General features: G+C 45.4%; 9 protein-coding genes and 1 non-coding gene across 10 annotated transcripts; 6 read left to right on the top strand and 4 right to left on the bottom strand.

Moving 5' to 3' along the window:
- Window positions 1–102: 102 nt before the first annotated feature.
- Window positions 103–2,664, bottom strand: REV1 (deoxycytidyl transferase; the record flags this gene model as incomplete). Its single annotated transcript, XM_037284876.1, has 1 exon — window positions 103–2,664. The coding sequence occupies one exon, from the start codon at window positions 2,662–2,664 to the stop codon at window positions 103–105; it is 2,562 nt and encodes an 853-aa protein (XP_037140772.1).
- Window positions 2,665–3,407: 743 nt separating this feature from the next.
- TYE7 (Tye7p) lies at window positions 3,408–4,181 on the top strand (the record flags this gene model as incomplete). The annotated part of the gene is made up of 1 exon (XM_037284875.1): window positions 3,408–4,181. One exon carries the CDS (start codon window positions 3,408–3,410, stop codon window positions 4,179–4,181), a length of 774 nt encoding a protein of 257 aa, XP_037140771.1.
- A 157-nt stretch (window positions 4,182–4,338) lies between these two features.
- Window positions 4,339–4,411, bottom strand: HG536_0Ftrna5M. The gene has a single exon. It is a non-coding gene; the product is annotated as a tRNA-Met (tRNA).
- A 580-nt stretch (window positions 4,412–4,991) lies between these two features.
- On the top strand, window positions 4,992–5,894 carry HG536_0F04220 (uncharacterized protein; the record flags this gene model as incomplete). Its single annotated transcript, XM_037284874.1, has 1 exon — window positions 4,992–5,894. The coding sequence occupies one exon, from the start codon at window positions 4,992–4,994 to the stop codon at window positions 5,892–5,894; it is 903 nt and encodes a 300-aa protein (XP_037140770.1).
- Window positions 5,895–5,965: 71 nt separating this feature from the next.
- On the bottom strand, window positions 5,966–7,075 carry RBG1 (GTP-binding protein RBG1; the record flags this gene model as incomplete). The annotated part of the gene is made up of 1 exon (XM_037284873.1): window positions 5,966–7,075. The coding sequence occupies one exon, from the start codon at window positions 7,073–7,075 to the stop codon at window positions 5,966–5,968; it is 1,110 nt and encodes a 369-aa protein (XP_037140769.1).
- A 392-nt stretch (window positions 7,076–7,467) lies between these two features.
- On the top strand, window positions 7,468–10,437 carry FUN12 (translation initiation factor eIF5B; the record flags this gene model as incomplete). The annotated part of the gene is made up of 1 exon (XM_037284872.1): window positions 7,468–10,437. One exon carries the CDS (start codon window positions 7,468–7,470, stop codon window positions 10,435–10,437), a length of 2,970 nt encoding a protein of 989 aa, XP_037140768.1.
- A 224-nt stretch (window positions 10,438–10,661) lies between these two features.
- Window positions 10,662–15,671, bottom strand: RPA190 (DNA-directed RNA polymerase I core subunit RPA190; the record flags this gene model as incomplete). Its single annotated transcript, XM_037284871.1, has 1 exon — window positions 10,662–15,671. The coding sequence occupies one exon, from the start codon at window positions 15,669–15,671 to the stop codon at window positions 10,662–10,664; it is 5,010 nt and encodes a 1,669-aa protein (XP_037140767.1).
- An 803-nt stretch (window positions 15,672–16,474) lies between these two features.
- Window positions 16,475–17,398, top strand: RPA43 (DNA-directed RNA polymerase I subunit RPA43; the record flags this gene model as incomplete). The annotated part of the gene is made up of 1 exon (XM_037284870.1): window positions 16,475–17,398. One exon carries the CDS (start codon window positions 16,475–16,477, stop codon window positions 17,396–17,398), a length of 924 nt encoding a protein of 307 aa, XP_037140766.1.
- Window positions 17,399–17,538: 140 nt separating this feature from the next.
- Window positions 17,539–18,381, top strand: MTW1 (MIND complex subunit MTW1; the record flags this gene model as incomplete). Its single annotated transcript, XM_037284869.1, has 1 exon — window positions 17,539–18,381. One exon carries the CDS (start codon window positions 17,539–17,541, stop codon window positions 18,379–18,381), a length of 843 nt encoding a protein of 280 aa, XP_037140765.1.
- Window positions 18,382–18,468: 87 nt separating this feature from the next.
- On the top strand, window positions 18,469–18,948 carry UBC11 (putative E2 ubiquitin-protein ligase UBC11; the record flags this gene model as incomplete). The annotated part of the gene is made up of 1 exon (XM_037284868.1): window positions 18,469–18,948. The coding sequence occupies one exon, from the start codon at window positions 18,469–18,471 to the stop codon at window positions 18,946–18,948; it is 480 nt and encodes a 159-aa protein (XP_037140764.1).
- Between the last annotated feature and the right edge of the window lie 5 nt (window positions 18,949–18,953).

Genomic DNA, 18,953 nt, shown 5'->3' with positions numbered 1-18,953 from the left:
AATGAACTTCAAAATTTACACGTTATGGTAGGTTTATTTTATATAGAGCGAAGTAAACAAACAATGAATCTTCAAATTTGAACAGATCACATAGCCGATAGACTAAATGTCGAAGTCTATATCTAGCTTTCTAACAGTTTGAAACGTGTGCTTGTTCTTATTCAGTTTAGGTATTACGTTTTTCAGCAGGAACTGTTCCCATTCCTGGAATCCCGCTTCTTGTCCGTATTGGTTAGATTTTAAGTTTAGCCGAACAGAAATCAATTTGGAAAATCTTAAAATTAAAGGAACCCTATTGGAATCTGATAGCTTGTCTAAATAATTCTCAAATAGTAATAAATCCTTCTCATGGGGTCCCTCTATCAAGGTAGCGTCGAACCATTCCATTACAATTCTACAAATATCTTTGAACCTCGATTCCTTTTGGAATTTAATAGGTTCGAACAGGCTTTCATGACCCAATAAATGAGCTCGCACATTTCTGATAGACTCCTTCTTTTTTCGGTTTTGTTCTCGCAACTCACTCAACTTTGTTCTCGTGATTTTTCGGTTTATTCTCAAGTCGTTCTTGACCTCATTGCGTATCTGCGTTGGTAATTCCTCCATGAACTTTTCCTCATAAGTTGCCGCATAGCTAGTTTTAGGTCTTGGTGAGCTAGTTAGAACAATGTTACGCCGCTTCAGTTCTTTTGAGAAGTCATTCTTCACATCGCTTGGCAGGTTGTCGAAAACATCGAAATTCAAAGTTTTCTGGAATGGCAATTTCAATCGCTGCTGATTTTCGTTCTGATCATAGGAGACCTCAATTAACTTGTTAAACTGAATTGAAACGCCCCTAAGATCTTTAGGTGGACAGCCTAGTAGTCTAAAAGTGCTCTTCAGCTCGGTCGCAATGACCCCCAGCTCAGAGGTCGGAATGCCAAGCCTGCAATTGTGGCTAAGTGCATCACATTCACCGCAGCCCAAATACTTTGGGGGCTCTATTGGAGCGTCCGCACATCTACGCAGCACTTTGAGAGTTATCTGAGAAGTTCTTTTATTCATTTCCTGTAGTTTTTGCACCAGATAATCAGCACAAGTATCAATGAAGTTGTCAATTTCCTGTACAGTATCGAACCTTATCCCCCAATTGATTTCTATCGACAAAGATTTGCGGGCAAAGAAGCTTTCCGGTTCAAAAATCATTCTGCTACTCTCCTCGTCATCCTTCCCATGAAGATACATGAGAATCTTGCTGCCGGTTTTCTTACCAACACACTTCTGCAATAACGGCAACGAATTATGGAAATATTGTTTCAATTGGAGAAGGTTATTCAGGTGCTGACGTAGACTTCTTAGCTTGGAAACGATAGAGTACCCGATCCCCGGCAAGTCATCGATCTGGAACTTGCCAAGATAAGAGTGCCAATCCGCTTCATTCTCAACCAGTTGCTGCTGCGTCAAAATATGGTAACCATTTGGCTTAGCAATTTTTAAATTCAGCCTCGCCAGAACAAGAGTATTCGAGCAGCCAATACTAACCGTACAGCCTCCCGTCCTCTTCCAAATTTCCGAGCGCAACTCCCTACAAATCTCATCGCGGTCTATCGGATGCGGAGTGTGGTGGTCGATCACAACACAGACGGCCTCGTCTATTGAGATGGGCAAGATGAGGTCAAATTTGATCTTGTACTCCTTCAGCACAGTGTAAAAGATTTTGGATTTCTCCTCGATCTCTTTGAAGTTGTACGGCAGCGAAACCAGCTCGACGCCAGGAGGTAAGAGGGACTTGGCTCTGGAAACCCACATACCGTTCCTGATACCGTACTTTCTAGCAACGTAGTTGCAACTTGCTATATCGGAGCTCTTCGAACCGTGGCAGACAACTATGGGGTCCCTATTGATGTCGCAGCTCTCGCAACCAAGCGCAGCTACAGTGGCGAAAAAGCAGTCAAAATCAATATGGAAGATCGAGAGAGCGTCGCCGGGAGACGGCTTGTTGAACCCCTCAGACAGAAAGCGCGATCGCAGGTCAGCCTTCCAATTGGAAAGATGATGCAACCGCGAGTTCTCAAAAAAAGTTTTCAGGAAATTCGGATCCTTGCAATCAACCGCACTGCTTACGGGAGCGCTGGCTACTTTCAGCTGCAGACTCCGCTGCTCCTGGTCCCACGACAACGCATAATCCTGCCACGGCAGCAACTTCTGCTGCTCGATTGACTCCGTGATCCACTCCGGCCGCACCACCCTGTAGTTGCGAAACTCCAGCCTCTTCTTCAGCGGCAGATTCGTCGCCACTATGTGTGTGACTTTCTTCTTGGCCAAAAGGTAGTGTTGGAATTTCCCGCCATACGACACAATCATCTCATGCAACTGCAGTCTGCCAGGTTTCGTGTATCCATTGATGTATATAGTACACCCGGCAAATATCGGAGCATTCGCCCGTCCGAGCCCTGCCCTCGTAGCTTCATCTCGCTCACGTTGTTTGATCTCCTTATCCCTAAAGTACTCTTCTCTAGTGAAGTCCTTCCTCGCGCCCTGCGACAAATTCGTCATGTACTCGATGAGCGCATCGTCGCTCAGCCGGCCCAAAGTTTCCGCCGGATCGCGCTCCTCCGGCCCTAGTCCCCGTTCCTCCCCTTCCTGGCTGCTCTCCAGGATCGCCAGCAACTTGTCATCGTCCATCGGGCGCCTCTTCAATACTCCTTCCAGCCTACCTGACTCTCAGTCCGCTCATCTAATCTATTAGTGTAAACCTGCCAAAGGGCGAAGAACATAACTTACAACGGCTATTACCTGCAGAAGCGGTAAGGCGCTACACCTGCGATGCAACGATAAGCCCCGTCTACGCGACTCGATCAACACAATTTGTCTCGTTGGCCCGACTTCGTTTTCGGTGCTCGAGCTTCCACTATTTCGCGGACCGGGACGGAAACCAAGCGGGAAAAAACGGCGCCACATTCTCGACGTCGCCAAAGCCATCGGCATCCGGCCATAGTTCGATACCGGCTGTTAAAGCTGCCGCGAAGAATCGTACGTTTTTTGGTGTCCGTTTCTTTTGAGGAGCGATATTATTCCTCGAAAGAGAACAGATTGCAACGGCTTGAGAGGAGCATGGAAGCTCTGCGCTGGGCTCGGTGTGTTATCGCGAAGAGCTGTAGCTGTGGTGAAGATAGTCGTGTCGTTTAGCAAAACAAAAGAAGTAATATTTGCATGGGCCAAAAGATCTCAATTAGTTAGCCCGTGAGGTGGGTTTTTCATCATATATATGCGATTGAATATATGAATAAATTGTTTGTCAGCAGACATTCGTTTAAAATTGGTAGAGACTTAACCAATCTCTCTGTTAGTAGTCAACCCATCGCGATAGCATAGGGGCTAATATTCATTCACACCTACAGGTCTGCACTTTTATCCAGGATTACACGATGAACTCTACAATGTTGGCAGCTGTTGCACCTCACTCGTTGATGAGCGGAGGCAATGCGGTTGCGGGCGAAAACGGACAGCTTGACGACTGGATCTTCAGCAAGCAGGGCGCGCAGAACGGCGAGTACTCCGACTCGTCGTCGTGGTCGTGGTTCGAGCCCCTGGAGAATATCATATCTTCCACTTCGACGTCATCGGTCGGGTCTCCGATCGGCGGCGCCGCTGCGGGCGGGGTATTTGGCGAGTGCGAGCCGCTCTTCGCGGACCCCTCTTCGTATGCCAATTCTCCAGACCTGCTGCCGGCGGTGAAGAAAGAGGAAGCCGACGACGAGGAGCTGAGAATCGGCGGGGTCTCCGGGGCTGAGCGCTTCGAGGAGGTGGCAGATCTGAAGAATCCCGCGCTGGCGGACGGCAAGAAAAAGCGGGCGCCCAGGAAGAGGCTGACCTCGCACCAGAAGCAGGCGCACAACAGGATCGAGAAACGATACAGAATAAATATCAACACAAAGATTGCCAAATTGCAGCAAATCATCCCATGGGTCGCCAGTGAGCAGACCGCGTTTGCGGTCGGAGACTCTCTGAAGAAGGAAGACGGCTCAGCCAAGGAGGTAGCGAAGCAGCTTTGTGCTGCGTCCGCCACAAAGCTGAACAAGAGCATGATACTCGAGAAAGCTGTCGATTACATCCTATATTTGCAGAACAGCGAGAGACTATATGAAATGGAAGTGCAAAGACTGAAAGACGAACTTGATGCCTTGAAGAAAGGCAGGTGAGGGAAATAACGACAAGATGAAACGGTTATTATGATAGAGATGGTTTCTTATGATGCAACGAATTTATAGACTACACACATGTACTCTTTGTACTGACAGATTTTATGATTTAATGAAGCGAATTAATGATACAAAAAAGTTGTGGTGTTAAAAAAAGTGCTCCAGGGGAGGTTCGAACTCTCGACCTTCAGATTATGAGACTGACGCTCTTCCTACTGAGCTACTGAAGCAGAGAAAATTTTGAAAAGTATGGGAGTTGCAGCGGGTATCACCAGCCTAACTAGAGTCTCGGAATGAACCGTTGCTGCTTGCCAGGGTTTCACAACGCAAAAGACTGTTGAGTGTTCACATGGGTAGTAGCGATTGTCAGATGTGAATGTCAGACCAGACAAACTAAACGTCAATATCGGATTGCGTAAGCCGGACGATATTCTGCGTTTATCCTGGCCAGACCACATCGGGCGTTTATCTAGATCAATTCATATCGTCATTTTCAGGACTAAAAGTTTTAGCAGGGCGCTTGAGCTTTGCTTCAAAAACAATTGCGTCTGACAGGCTATATTTTATGATTCATCTGGGCCCGGTTGTATTACTGGTCAGCGTTGAAATATTCCCGCTGTAAGACGCCCCCAGTCGTCTTTCATATCCCAAATCTTCACTGTCGTTCGGTTAATTAATCCAACTCGTCTTGTAGAAGACACAGAAAAAGAAATATTAGTGAAGAAAATATACATAATAAGAACGAATTTTTCATTCTCGAGATATTTGGTGTCAATGACGAGATATCAGGTCAGTTGACCCATAGTCGTCATGATGATCGATAATTCCTACTACCTGGCTCACTCGCTGGAGCAACTTAAGCCACAAAGATTGAGTGGTAACATTTTTTTCGGTCCTTTGAATACTTTAACTCAGAGACAGTTTATCGAAAGCGAAAATATTAAATTATTTATCGGCGTTGGATTGAGCACTCGGAGACTGGCTCCTATTTTGAATGAAATTCCTTCATTTGCTGGCAAATTGAATGATTATTTGGTTTTAAACTTTGATTCGGAGTTTGATGCCGCAAGCATCATCAGCGGTAGCGCGGGCTCTGCTGTTGAAGAATATCACTCTCATAATTCAACATTTTTAAAACTGATCATCGAAAATTTCTTGAAAGGCAATGAAGAGTTTTCAGTTCAAGAGGGATATCGATGCCTGACGCCAACTCCGGAAACACTCGATTTTGCTCAAATAATCGATGGCGACGTTGAAGCATATTATAATGGTGGGAACGTCTATTCGGATCCTTCGAGCAGCAAATTCGTAGCATTCAACGATTTCATAGCTATCTTTAAGCGAGTCAACCCTACGGCTAAAGTACTGGTGTTTTCGCAGAACGGTAATGACCTGGAGTTGGTCACATTTCTCGTATCTGCTGTTCTGAAGGAGAAGCCTAGCGTCAAGGTGAGGGAAGCATACCAATTTATCAAATCTATAAGGCCGACCATAAACGATTCACTAGGAAAGGTCTCGCATGGTTGCTCTGCTTTATCTGAATTCCACCAGCTTTTGTTAGCGAAAGAGCAACTGGCGGCGCAACAGGGTTACACTGGTTGTAACCAAACGCCGCAGGTTTTAAGGAAGAGAAATAATTCAATATTGCAGGGAGGAACACCAGAACCAGCCGATGAACAAGTTATCGGATCAAAAAGAATCAGGTTCGATTAGCGCCCTATTTTGGATTTAAATCGGATCGATTTAAATATGCTTATGTACTAATCCTCTCCCGAGAAGAAGCATCATTTTTTCAAGATTGTGACGACGTCTTCATCCTCAAGGATATGATTTAAACCCACGTACTGGGGTTGATGCTTAACACTGGAACCGTAGACTAAAGCGTTCCTAAAGTCGTCGACCAGGGATTTGTGGATTTGGTTACAAAAATCTTTCACGCTGCAACGGTCCGATCTTAGGACAACGGGATCCGTGAAATCTGGCATCTGGCCCTTTGGTTTTGTGTAAACACGAACCAAGTTCAGCCTATCCCACATGACCTGCAAGAGATCGTCCAAGTTCCATTCTCTGCCCGATGATATGGGCACTGCATTTGGGATTCTGTATAGTAACTCAAGCTCTTCTATTGACAAAGAGTCAATCTTGTTTAGAACGTAGATGGCTGGCATATATCTTCTTGTTGGTGCCTCCAGCACATCGATCAGATCATCTACAGTGGCATCACATCTGAAGGCGATTTCCGCGCTATTGATCCTGTATTCGCTCATTACCGCCCTAATGCCGTCGTTATCCAGGTGTGTTAGGGGAACCGTGTTGGTAATCGATATACCACCTTTTTCCTTCTTCTTGATCAAGATATCTGGCGGCGTCTTATTCAGACGAATCCCAACACCTTCGAGTTCCTTTTCGATGATCTGTTTGTGGTGCAGCGGTTTGTTGACATCTAAAACAATGAATAGCAAGTTACATGTCCTGGCCACAGCGATGACTTGCTTACCACGACCACGGCCGTCCTTAGCCCCATCGATGATACCTGGCAAATCCAACATCTGAATCTTGGCTCCCTTGTAGCGAATCACACCGGGAACAGTAACCAACGTTGTAAACTCATACTCCGCTGCCTCAGACTCGGTACCGGTCAATTTGGAAAGCAGCGTTGATTTACCCACAGATGGGAAACCAACGAAACCCACACTGGCTACACCCGTCCTAGCAACGTCAAAACCGACACCTCCGCCACCACCACCGCTGGATTGCGAGCTGGTTAGAAGCTCTCTTCTCAGCTTGGCTAATTTTGCCTTCAACTGTCCCAGATGGAACGAAGTAGCCTTGTTTTTTTGGGTACGAGCCATCTCATCTTCGATGGCCTTGATCTTTTCCACGGTAGTAGACATTCTGGTCAACTTCAAAGGGCTCCAATGCCTCTCTTTATTCAATACAGCTTCCCATTCATCTAGCTCATCTCAACATAAAATCGGTATAACTTTGATGAAAAATTGAACAATCATTCGTCTGGAGTGACGCTTACGTATAAACTGATGTGAAAAATTTTAGACGCATCGCTGTGTATAAGGTCAAAACTAGACCTTCATTAGCTCATCTACGATGCTGGGGAGCTTCAGAAACGGCATCAGTCAGTTGATTCTGTGGATGGATCGCTACCCAAATTTGTTTGAATAGGGTTTGACAAGAGAAAATCCTGCAAGAAGCCCTCGTATGGTACAAAACGGTTGGAAATAGAGTCGTTAAAAGGGTAATATTTGATAATTGAAAAGTTACAAACAAAATGGCTAAGAAGGGAAAGAAGAACCAGCAAAACTACTGGGACGAGGATTTTGAAGAGGATTCGCCGCAGGCTGAGCAGTTTGGAGAAAGCCCAGCAGAGACGCCATCTGTGGAAGGCACTCCAGCAGCAGAAGAAGCTGGCGCTGGGGCCATCGAAGCCGATTTCATGTCTACTTTGAAGAAATCCAAGAAAAAGTCCGACAAGAAAGCTGTCGAGGAGAAGGCAGAGAATGGCAATGGTAAGCCAGTGTTGAAGTCCAAGAAGGAGAAGGAGAAGGAAAAGAAGGAGTTAGAAAAGAAGAAGAAGAAAGAAGAAGCAGCCAAGAAGAAGGCTCAGCAGCAGGCTCAGAAGGAGAAGAACAAAGAATTGAACAAGCAGAATGCTGAGAAAGTTGCAGCTGAAAAAGAAGCCAAGGCCAGGGCTTCCGAAGAGCCCGCCGAGATAAAGAAGCCTGCCAAGAAACCTGGGAAGAAAGTTCCAGCTGGTTTGGCCGCTTTGAAACGTCAGTTAGAACTGAAGAAACAAATGGAAGAGGAAGAACGTTTGGCGAGAGAGGAGGAAGAACGTTTGGAAAGAGAAGAGGAAGAAAGACTGCGGAAAGCTGAAGAGGAACAGGAGGAAGCTAGAAAACTGAAGAGAGAGAAAGAGAAAGCCAAGCGTGACAAACTAAAAGCAGAGGGAAAACTGCTTTCGAAGAAACAAAAAGAGGAAAAAAAACTTTTGGAAAGGAGACGTCAAGCTTTGCTAGCCTCTGGCAATATTAAGGTCGCTGCTTTGAGCAAGAAAGGGGACTCAGAAGAGCCCGAGGCACCAAAGCCAAAGAAGGTTGTATATGGTAAAAAGAAGAAGAAGAGCGTCAAGGAAGATGAGACGAGTGAATCGTCCTCCACTGTCGAAAAAGAACAAAAGCAAGACAAGATCAAGCAAGCTACAGAAGAAGTTTTGATCGACGACTGGGAAAACCTGGCTTTAAATGACGACGAAGGAGAGGATTTGGCAGCTGAAATGGACGAAGCCCATCTCTCAGAGCAAGAAATTGAAGACGAGCAAACAGACAGCGAAACTGAGGAGGAAAGCACCTCTCCAGAAGCTTCTCAGGCTCGTGAGGCAGTCAAGGTTCAACAAGCCATGCCAGTTGCTACTTCTTCGAGTGTGAACAAAAAGGATTTGCGTTCCCCAATTTGTTGCATCTTGGGCCACGTCGATACTGGTAAAACCAAATTGCTGGACAAGATTAGACAGACCAATGTGCAAGGTGGTGAAGCAGGTGGTATTACTCAACAAATTGGTGCTACTTATTTCCCAATTGAAGCCATTAAAAATAAAACCAAGGTCATGACCAAATACGAGAAACAGACTTTTGACGTTCCTGGTCTTTTGATCATCGATACACCAGGTCACGAATCTTTCTCGAACTTGCGTTCCAGAGGTTCTTCCCTTTGTAACATCGCTATTTTGGTCATCGATATTATGCACGGTTTGGAACAACAAACTCTGGAATCGATCAGATTGTTAAGAGACAGAAAAGCGCCATTTGTGGTTGCCTTGAATAAAATTGACAGGTTGTATGACTGGAACTCAACTCCTAATAATTCTTTCAGAGATTCCTTTGAACAGCAATCGAGAGCTGTCAAAGATGAGTTCGAAACCAGATTGGAAAATATTAAGGTGGCGTTAGCGGAGCAAGGTTTGAACTCCGAACTTTACTTCCAAAATAAAAACATGTCTAAGTACGTGTCAATTATTCCAACTTCTGCTGTCACCGGTGAGGGTGTTCCCGATTTGTTATGGCTATTGCTAGAATTGACTCAAAAGAGGATGTCCAAGCAGCTAATGTACTTATCCCACGTCGAAGCCACTATTCTTGAGGTCAAGGTTGTCGAAGGTTTCGGAACCACAATTGATGTCATTCTATCCAATGGTTATCTAAGAGAAGGTGATCGAATTGTTTTGTGTGGTATGAACGGCCCCATTGTTACAAACATCAGAGCTTTACTGACCCCACAACCATTACGTGAACTGCGTTTGAAATCTGAGTATATCCATCACAAAGAAGTCAAAGCTGCACTTGGTGTCAAGATTGCTGCCAACGATTTGGAAAAGGCAGTTTCCGGTTCTAGGTTACTGGTCGTTGGTCCTGAAGATGACGAGGAAGAACTAATGGACGACGTCATGGACGATTTAACCGGACTGTTGGATTCAGTCGATACATCTGGTAGAGGTGTCGTTGTGCAAGCTTCGACTCTAGGTTCTCTAGAGGCTCTTCTGGACTTTTTGAAGGACATGAAAATCCCAGTTATGTCTATTGGATTGGGTCCTGTGTACAAACGTGATGTGATGAAGGCAGGTGCAATGCTTGAAAAGGCGCCAGAATATGCTGTTATGTTGTGTTTCGATGTGAAGGTGGATAAGGAAGCTGAACAGTATGCTGAACAAGAGCACATCAAGATCTTCAATGCTGATATTATCTATCATTTGTTCGATTCTTTCACTGCTTATCAAGAAAAACTCTTGGAAGAACGTCGGAAGAACTTTCTGGAATATGCGATCTTCCCTTGTGCACTACAGACTTTACAGATCATTAATAAGCGTTCTCCTATGATTATTGGTGTTGATGTCATTGATGGCGTGCTTCGCATAGGTACACCAATCTGTGCTGTAAGAAGCGACCCAACAACCAAAGAAAAGCAGATTTTACTCCTTGGTAAGGTTACTTCTCTAGAAATCAATCACCAACCAGTCACCGAGGTGAAGAAGGGTCAAACAGCAGCTGGTGTTGCCATGCGTCTGGATGATCCGTCTGGTCAACAGCCTATTTGGGGTCGTCATGTTGATGAAACCGATACACTTTACTCAATGATCTCCAGAAGGTCTATAGACACTTTGAAAGATAAAGCTTTCAGAGATCAAGTTTCCAGATCCGACTGGCTCTTGATCAAAAAGATGAAGCCTGTTTTTGGCATCGAATGATCTGTTTGCATAGAAAAAGGTTGATACGCATGTCATAATCCATAGAAGCCTTTGAATGTATATAAATATTTGCTGTATTTTACCATAACGGCTCTAAGTGAGTCATACTTGTCTCCCCGTGGTTGAGACTGTTATCTCAATATTTCAATGGCACTTTTTATTGTCAACTATTTTACAGATTGGCCCAAATTATATAATAATAATTGATAAGCTACAACTTCGGGTCAGCGACCGTTATTTGGGACTCTTGTTAATACATCGAAAGACCCCGTACCAACATTGCTTAGCTTTCCTAGGACGATTCTAGCTGAAGGACTTTCCAACTGCTCGCGCTCATTGTCGAGCACGGCTTTGGTTAGGAACTGACAAGTCGTTTCGTAAGACATCTTCATCAAAGACGATGTCGACGTCTCCATTCCTTGTCTGTTGAAAGCAAGATATGTACCTTGCCTAGTCATCATGTCTGCGATAAGATCCAAATGGCGGAACGAAACTGAAATTGCGTAACGGGAGAAGACGTTGTTAATCTCATTCACAATAGTGTTTCTGGCAGCTTCTACACCGTACGTCCTTAATACTGCTGCAACGTCGTTAGACGTTATGGCATCAACGTCAATAAAGGCCTCTTGGTCCCACATAGCCTGAAAGTTAACACCTTCGGTAACCAGGGTTCTTCTACCCTTCACTGACTCTGAATGCACACAACGATCAATGCAAGGAACTTCTCTGATGACAGACCTCCTGCAGATATCTTCTACGATATTTACCATCAGTAGCTTTTCGGTATCAGCTGCTAACTCTAGTCTGAATTCACACCACTTACCGTTTTTGTCATCAAAGTTATATTTTGTGACAAATCTTTGTTTCGAAATGATGGCATGCTGACGATCGCGTTGAGTCTTGCTCATATCTTCAGCAGCTTCCTCAGCCGACTCGATTGCCCTTTCCATATCCACATCAGATTCATCTTCAGAATCTGAGTCCTTGCTCTCCTTATCAGAATCCAGATCTTCTTCATCCGAGGACTTTTCTGCTTGTCTCATCGTCTCTAACTCTTCCTCATCTGGCTCCTCATAGGAAACCGCTTGTTTGCCCTTCTTCCGAGCATCTTCTTCATCGTTGTCTTGAGTTGGCTTCTCCATTGAACCATCTAAAGCTGCCATAGCAGACTCTTTTGCGACAGCAATGCCGACTTCAGGAAGGGTCGTTTTCTTTTGTTTTTTGATCTCTTTCAGGATTGCAGCTTCAAGTAACGATAGGAACTTATTGGATATTACATTCTGCAATTCTTCGCTCGAAATATCGTATTGCTCGTTGTATTCTTCCTGATTGAAGAACATCATTTTGATCGCATACGAACGAGACGCAACACTACCATTTGTCGAGCCGGTTGTTTCCACAACTGTAACCTTATCTACCACTTCTGACAGCAGAACCTTCGAAATCGATTTACAGAAGGTGTCAGCTTGTTCATCCGAAACATCATTCCAGATGGGTAGCGTCATTTGTGGGGTCTTTATTGCAGCAGATGCCGTCATGATAATCTCTCTCATACGAGGAATACCCAAAGTCACATTAGCAGCACCATGACCAGCGAAATGGAAAGTGTTCAAGGTCATTTGAGTTGATGGTTCACCGACTGATTGCGAGGCTATGATACCGACCGCTTCACCGGGATTAATCAAGGAACGCATATATTTGAGCTGCATTAAAGCTCTGAATTTCTTCTCATTCACGTTTCCATGAGATTTTAATGCCTTAGCGTTGGAATCCAAATATGCTTCTAGTTTATCCTGGAATTTCTCAGAAACAGAACCCAAGTACTTAGCGGGATTGTATTTGGCCAAAACAGGGTCATATTTGACTTTCTGCTTATAATGAGGTTCTTTGGCGTGCTTCTTTCTGTGCTTAACAGCCTTTTTGGAGTACTTCAGAGCGTTATCTACGTCCAGATGTTCGACTAAGGCAGAAGGATTGTATTTCTTGAGAAGAGCATCATAGTTGTCCAAGCAAAAATCGAATTGAGTCATATGGGACTCTTTCGTAACGTCTATAGCATCACCACCATACAGCATTTGGATCAAAGTTCCATCACCATCCCTAACGCTATTATCGTACGATATATGGACACCTTCCAATTGTTTGGTCAAACAACGCTGTAAATAACCAGATCTAGAGGTCTTGACTGCTGTATCGATCAAACCTTCACGGCCTGCCATGCAATGAAAGTAGTACTCTTGAGGCTTAATACCTGAGAAGAAACGACCTTTAATGTAACCACCAGCCATGGCATCTGTTTCGAATGGCTTGAAAGAGGGTAAAGTCTTACCACTGACCATCACGGGCACTCTTCTACCTTCCAAAGCTTGTTGGCCAAGCAGACACATAATTTGAGAAACATTGACATTGGAACCCTTAGCACCGGATAAAGCCATAGCTTGCATGGAGTTATAAGGGAATTTTTTCATTGTACCATCGGGAACACATGTCGAAACAACTTTGGAAGTGACGGCATTCACTTTAGAGGAAGTAACGGCATCCAGAATACCTGATTTGTTTTCGTCACGCAAAATCTCTTCCAAACGTTTCAATAACTCTGTATCATCCGGAGCCGTATCTTTATCCAAGTTAGTGACTTCTGCGGCTGCTTGACGACCTACATCAATGGAGGTCTTCAATATTTCAGTTCTTGCTTTGTTACCTTCCGCGGTCAGACGCAAATCATCCATACCACAAGTGAAAGCTGTAGCTGTGATGTAGTTGGTGAAGAGTCTTCCAAGAACTGAAAGAACTTTAGCTGCAACTTCTGGCCCATAAACCTCATGAAGCGAGTGCACAATACCGTACTTGGAAGCACCATACTGAGATTTATCAAGTATACCACAAACCAAATTACCGTTTTTAAAGATTACGTCATTCTCTGTTGAGTCTTTGCCCCAGTATTCATTCTTGATCTTGTTCTTTGATCTCAAGTTAATACCTGGCATATCAGGCGGAGTGACATTCAGTAGAACTGTTGAAATAATCTGCTTACCAGTCCATAGCGGCACGGGTTTCATAATAGCAGGAGGCAATGTAACAACTCTTGGCCTTGTAGCATGGCCATCCTCTGGACGAATACAACCGTATATGTATTGTTGGTATTGCTCTCTTGTGAAAAAACTGTCCTTGCTAGTTAGCCAAACACCAGCAGAGATGTGATCTTGAATTAAACCTCTAACAGGAGAGCCCGAAGTTGGAGTCAGGTACTGCGAGTCAGTATTGGCCAAATTGAACGCTTCAGCTCTAGCATTTTCATTTTGTGGGAAATGCATATTCATTTCATCACCATCAAAATCGGCGTTATAAGCACCAGTGTTGGCATAATGCAGTCTCAAAGTTTTCTCACCTGGCAGAACTCTAACTTTATGACCCATCATAGAGGCTTTATGCAGAGTAGGTTGGCGATTCATCAGAACAATATCTCTATCTTTGATGTGACGGTACACTTTCTTGTTCAATGGATGAGTCAGGATATTAGAAGATGGGGTCAATAGTTGGTTTGCCAAGGCTTTACGCTGTTCCAGGGTCATACCAACCAGAGAAACGAGAGTGCCGTCTTCATTTTGAATCTGCGTAGCACCCGGCCACTTGTCTGGACCGTTGATAACCGCTTGACGAAGTTCGGCGATGTTGTAAGCTGTAACCGGTTCAGGATAAGTTAATTTCGTCGCAAAAACGGGGGGAACACCAATTTCATTAGTTTCAATATTGGGATCTGGTGAAATAACTGAACGAGCAGCATAGTTGACACGTTTACCCATCATATGTTTTCTGAAAAGACCTTCTTTTTTCTCCAAAGCTTGCTTGACACCAGGAATGGCAACCTTGGAGCTAGAATTACCTTGGGCCTTTGTCGAATCGATGAAGGCATTAACGTCGTTCTGAATGGTGACAAAAGCGTTCATTAATCTGCTGAAGATTACTCTCCTGTCGTCTGCAGATACTTTATCTTTTTGAATCTCGGACATTTCATCGTTCAAATCTCTGATGAGCAATGAGGTGGTCAATATCTTCGATAGTAGCTGATTCTGGGTGTTTTCGTGCACTTCTTCGCCCAGCTTCGATGGAAGACGGAATCTTGTAGGCGGAACCAGCACAACTTCCATGAAGAAGTTGTCTGCTTTTATCACCTTCCTGCTCAAGTTGGGTCTTGAATGGAAAATATACTGAAGAACTTGTTGTTCCTTCTTGAACAAAGCCCTCAGTATGTTTCTGACCTCAGTAGATAGAATGTATGTAGAGCCAGTCTTTGGTCTGGCCGAGGGATTCCTCTCCACGCTAAAGTCCTCCTCAACAGAGTTATTTTCCTCTTCAGAGCCACCTAATCTCTTCGACTGCTGTTGCTTCTTGATCATGTCCTGGCGAATCATACCTTTCACACGGTTGTTTGTCAATTGCTTATCCGTTAGTGCCGTCTCAAAGATCTTGGTAAATCCATCCTTCCGGAACTTTGGTGAAAACATTCCACAGTTGTCACATTTAGCCCTACTTAGAACCCTCTTATGGAAATCATGAATCAGTCTTTTCCTCTCATCGTTGGTCGTAGCGGTGAAAGTACCTCTCTCAGAAGTTCTTCCTTCGCTTAGAGCCAAGCCAATCTTTTCGTCGACGAATTGGTTACGCTTAGTCATGATCTCCGCCTTCAAAGCAGCGGAAATATCTTTTGTTCCTTTAGTTTTCGAGGAGTTAGTGCCGGCATCCATTGCGTTGTCCTCTACCGCTTCCTGATCTTCCTGCTCATCATCATCGAGAAGATACTGCATTCCAGCAATGGAAATTTGATCTAACCGGTACGATTCATCGATAAGACCGTACTGCAAAAGCTTCAATTTGCAAGCATAGCGGTGTACTTCTACGCTTTTCAACCTAAAATGATGGCAGAACAAACAGCACGATCTCAGGTAAATATACAATTGATTGAAAAACAGTGGATTGTAACAAGGCACTGGCAATTCTATGTGGCCCTGATGGCCAGGACAAAATTTCTCATCTAGACCACATGTCGAACAAAGATTTCGCAAAAATGCACCTAGAGCCAAGTCATACAAACCACCGGAGATCGGATGTCCCAGGTTGTCCAAAACCGTTGGGTTGGTGATTTGTTTCACGGACAAATCGCGGATATCCCGAGTCGTAAGGACGTTGAAATCGATCGAAGTGATTTCGGATCCAACGGGTTTTGAGATATCCATCTTCGGTCCTTTCTGAAGAGTTTATAATGAAATATTCCCAAGAAGGCCGGCTGATCGTTAAAACCTTGAAATCTGCAATCAATCGCTATTAAACTGACTGAAGCACTACTTTAGTTCGAGGTCTAACAAGAGATGAGATGAGCATTAATTTTGCAAAAAATTTTCAAAATCCCAAGATCACCTCACACGAGCAATATATAAAGCCATTGATCTCAAAAAATTTAGCCGCCGAGCTTATTTAACTAAAACTTGCCACTTTCAAGACCTTTGAAGTGTTATGCCAGACATCTGTGAAGGCTGTTATTCCAGAAGTAGTCTGGCGGGCGGTTGTTATCGGTTCTGCGGAAGAAAAGGTTTGTTGGATGGAACATGTACCAATCGTCCCTACGATGGAAGTCATCTCTTATGTACCGCTTTGAAGCTACAAGATACAACGAATCCTCGGGGACAGTGACGGGTAGTCGGCTCTTGCTAACATGGGAAAGGGCGGAAACGTTCGGAACTTTCTGCAACAGGAGGAAGCACCTCCCAACAAAAGCTGAACACGCAATGGGTGATTGGTGATACAGGCAAGAGAATTGATTATCTGGAGGTCCTCAATGGCTCAAACCGCTGCGATTCGATGCTCGCTTCGCTGCTCAAACAGTCGTTTGCCTCTAACGTGGGAAACGATCGCTTACTGGCAATAAAAATTTTATTACTAGTAAACTCATCTCATCGCACCTGAAGGGAGCATATCGAACGTCTTCAGGTCATTGCTGTGGCTGGCACTGCATTATTCCCTCGTTAGGTGAGAGACTACAATGGCTGAGCTAAGAAAGAGGTCCCTTGCCGATATGCAGGCTGCCAAGTTCATCAAGAAACATAAAAAGACAAACAAGAACCCCGTGATCGATGGAATATCGAACTGTGTGGTACGTGTTCCAGTGTCACTGTACGTTTCTCTAGCCCCGGTGTATGCGGAGAGCCCTCTGCAGGGCATCATGAAGCAGCATTTGAACCCAATGGTAATGAAGTACAACAGCAAAGTCAATGGCGTGGTATTAGGCTACAAGGATCTAACGATACTGGATGCATGCCCCCTAGAAGATAAGTCTGAGGCCGATGGAAAGCTGATCAAGTTGACTGCTGACACCCCTTTCGGGTTCACATGGTGCCAAGTGGTTCTTTACGTATGGCAGCCTCAGATCGGCGACGTGCTTGAAGGTTGGGTCTTCATTCAGTCTGCTTCGCACATCGGTCTACTGATCCACGATACATTCAATGCCAGTATCAAGAAAAATCATATTCCTGCCGACTGGACTTTTGTTCACGAGGAAGAAGAAGTGCACGAGGGTTCCGATTCACAAAGCCGAGATGAAGCTGATGAGAAGAATGGCGAGGCGTCACAATTCACAAGGCGCTCTATGGACCACTGGGTCGACTCCGACGGTGAAAAAGTCGACGGGAAACTGAAGTTCGTGGTGAGAAACGTATACACCACCGGAAGAGTCATCTCCGTCGAGGGAAGCTTAGTACTAGATGGCAACCATGACAAAGAACGCTCTCAAGCCGAAAGCCTGCCAGTGGTCTCCAACAGGAAGATAGTATTTGACGATGAAGTGTCGGCTGAAAACAGAGAAAGTCATAAAGAGCTGGAGCTTCCGGAGATGAAGGAGGACAATGGTGAAGAGATCATCTACGAGGAGAACTCGGACAGCGACGAGGATTCTAGTAGTAGCGAATGAGCTATGAGGGCATAGATCTGTAAAATAACTAAGCACTATATAAAAATATCATTACAAGCGAGCTCGCGATGTCAAACATACCACTCGCAAGATAAACATAGGGAAAGAACGGGAAAGCCAGGGACGTGAAGGGAGCCAAGATGTCGGCTCCAACGATGCAGTCCACCTCTGTGCTCACCGAGCATTTGCAGTACCCTGCCGTGTCGCTGGTCGACGATATCATCAACGCTGTGAACGAATTGATGTACAAGTGTACTGCTGCAATGGAAAGGTATTTGCTGGACAGATGCGTGATCGGGGGAGTTGACCACACTGACGAGATCAAGGTTGGCGTCGCAAAGCTGGAAACGTTGCTGGAAAACTCTGTAGACAAGAATTTCGACAAGCTGGAGCTGTATGTTCTGAGGAACGTACTAAGCATACCGCAAGACCTGCTGGATGCCAACGTGTTCCGTCTAGCTTACCAGAGGGACCTCAGGATCGTAGATGAGACAGAGCAAGAGCACAGCGTTAGGGATATCCACGATAAGGTACATCAAATCGAGCTCGCCATGGGCCTGCACCGCCAGTTGACCGCTCAAGTCAAGTCTGCCAAACTCCTCCAATCCAAAGTTCGGAATTTCAAGAAACTGCTGGTCCAGCTGCTTGAATGCCGTGAACCGGAGATGCAAGAGGTGTTCCGCTCTCTGAAACCGCTAGACGACTCCATTCGTCTGATCACCTCGCAGTTGAAACAGCTGTACGTGGAAAGCGAAGAGTACGGGTCTGCAGACCAGATCGAGTCGCTGTCTCGACGGGCTCAGGCCAGCCGCGCCTCGCTCAAATCGCGGGCTACTTACATCGACAGCAAGACCAAGATCATCCTGGATGCGGTGAACAAGCCCGAAAACACGAGCAGGACGCCCAGGGAAGCCCCAATGGCTCCTTCTAGCTGCGTTATCGAAGACCCAGATCTTGAATTGCTGGACGCTGCGCTCACGTGACCGGAAGCCGCTTACTGGGCATATAATGCTTCAAAGGCTAGGCGTTAGCACACAAAAGGATCTCAGCGACTTTGCACTCGAGTGACGATGTCGAAGCCCGAGGGGATTCCCGAAGGCCATAGCGTGGTCAAGAGGTTGCGCAATGAGCTTGTACAGCTGATGATGTCGCCTACGCCCGGGCTTAGTGCTTTCCCAACCTCCGAAGAAGATCTTACGAGATGGTCGGGTGTAATTGTGGGCCACGAGGGGACTCCTTACGAGGGATTGAAGTTCCGGATCTCGCTGCATTTTTCTGAGAGGTACCCCTATGAGCCGCCGCGGGTGACGTTTGTGAGTCCGATGTGGCATCCGAACGTGGACATGAGCGGCAACATCTGTCTTGATATACTGAAGGACCAGTGGTCTGCTGTCTACAACGTGCAGACCATCCTGCTATCGCTGCAGGCGCTTCTGGAGGAGCCAAACAACGGCTCGCCGTTGAATGCAGTGGCCGCAGAGCTCTGGGAACGAGACATGGACGAGTACAAGAAGAGGCTGATGGCCAGATACGAAGAGATCGAGGAATGACCAGG

Source organism: Torulaspora globosa, chromosome 6 (genome assembly GCF_014133895.1).
Source record: "Torulaspora globosa chromosome 6, complete sequence".
In the NCBI taxonomy this organism is placed as follows: domain Eukaryota; kingdom Fungi; phylum Ascomycota; class Saccharomycetes; order Saccharomycetales; family Saccharomycetaceae; genus Torulaspora; species Torulaspora globosa.
The sequence above is the reverse complement of the archived record's forward strand: the minus strand, read 5'-3'. Positions and strand labels throughout refer to the sequence as shown.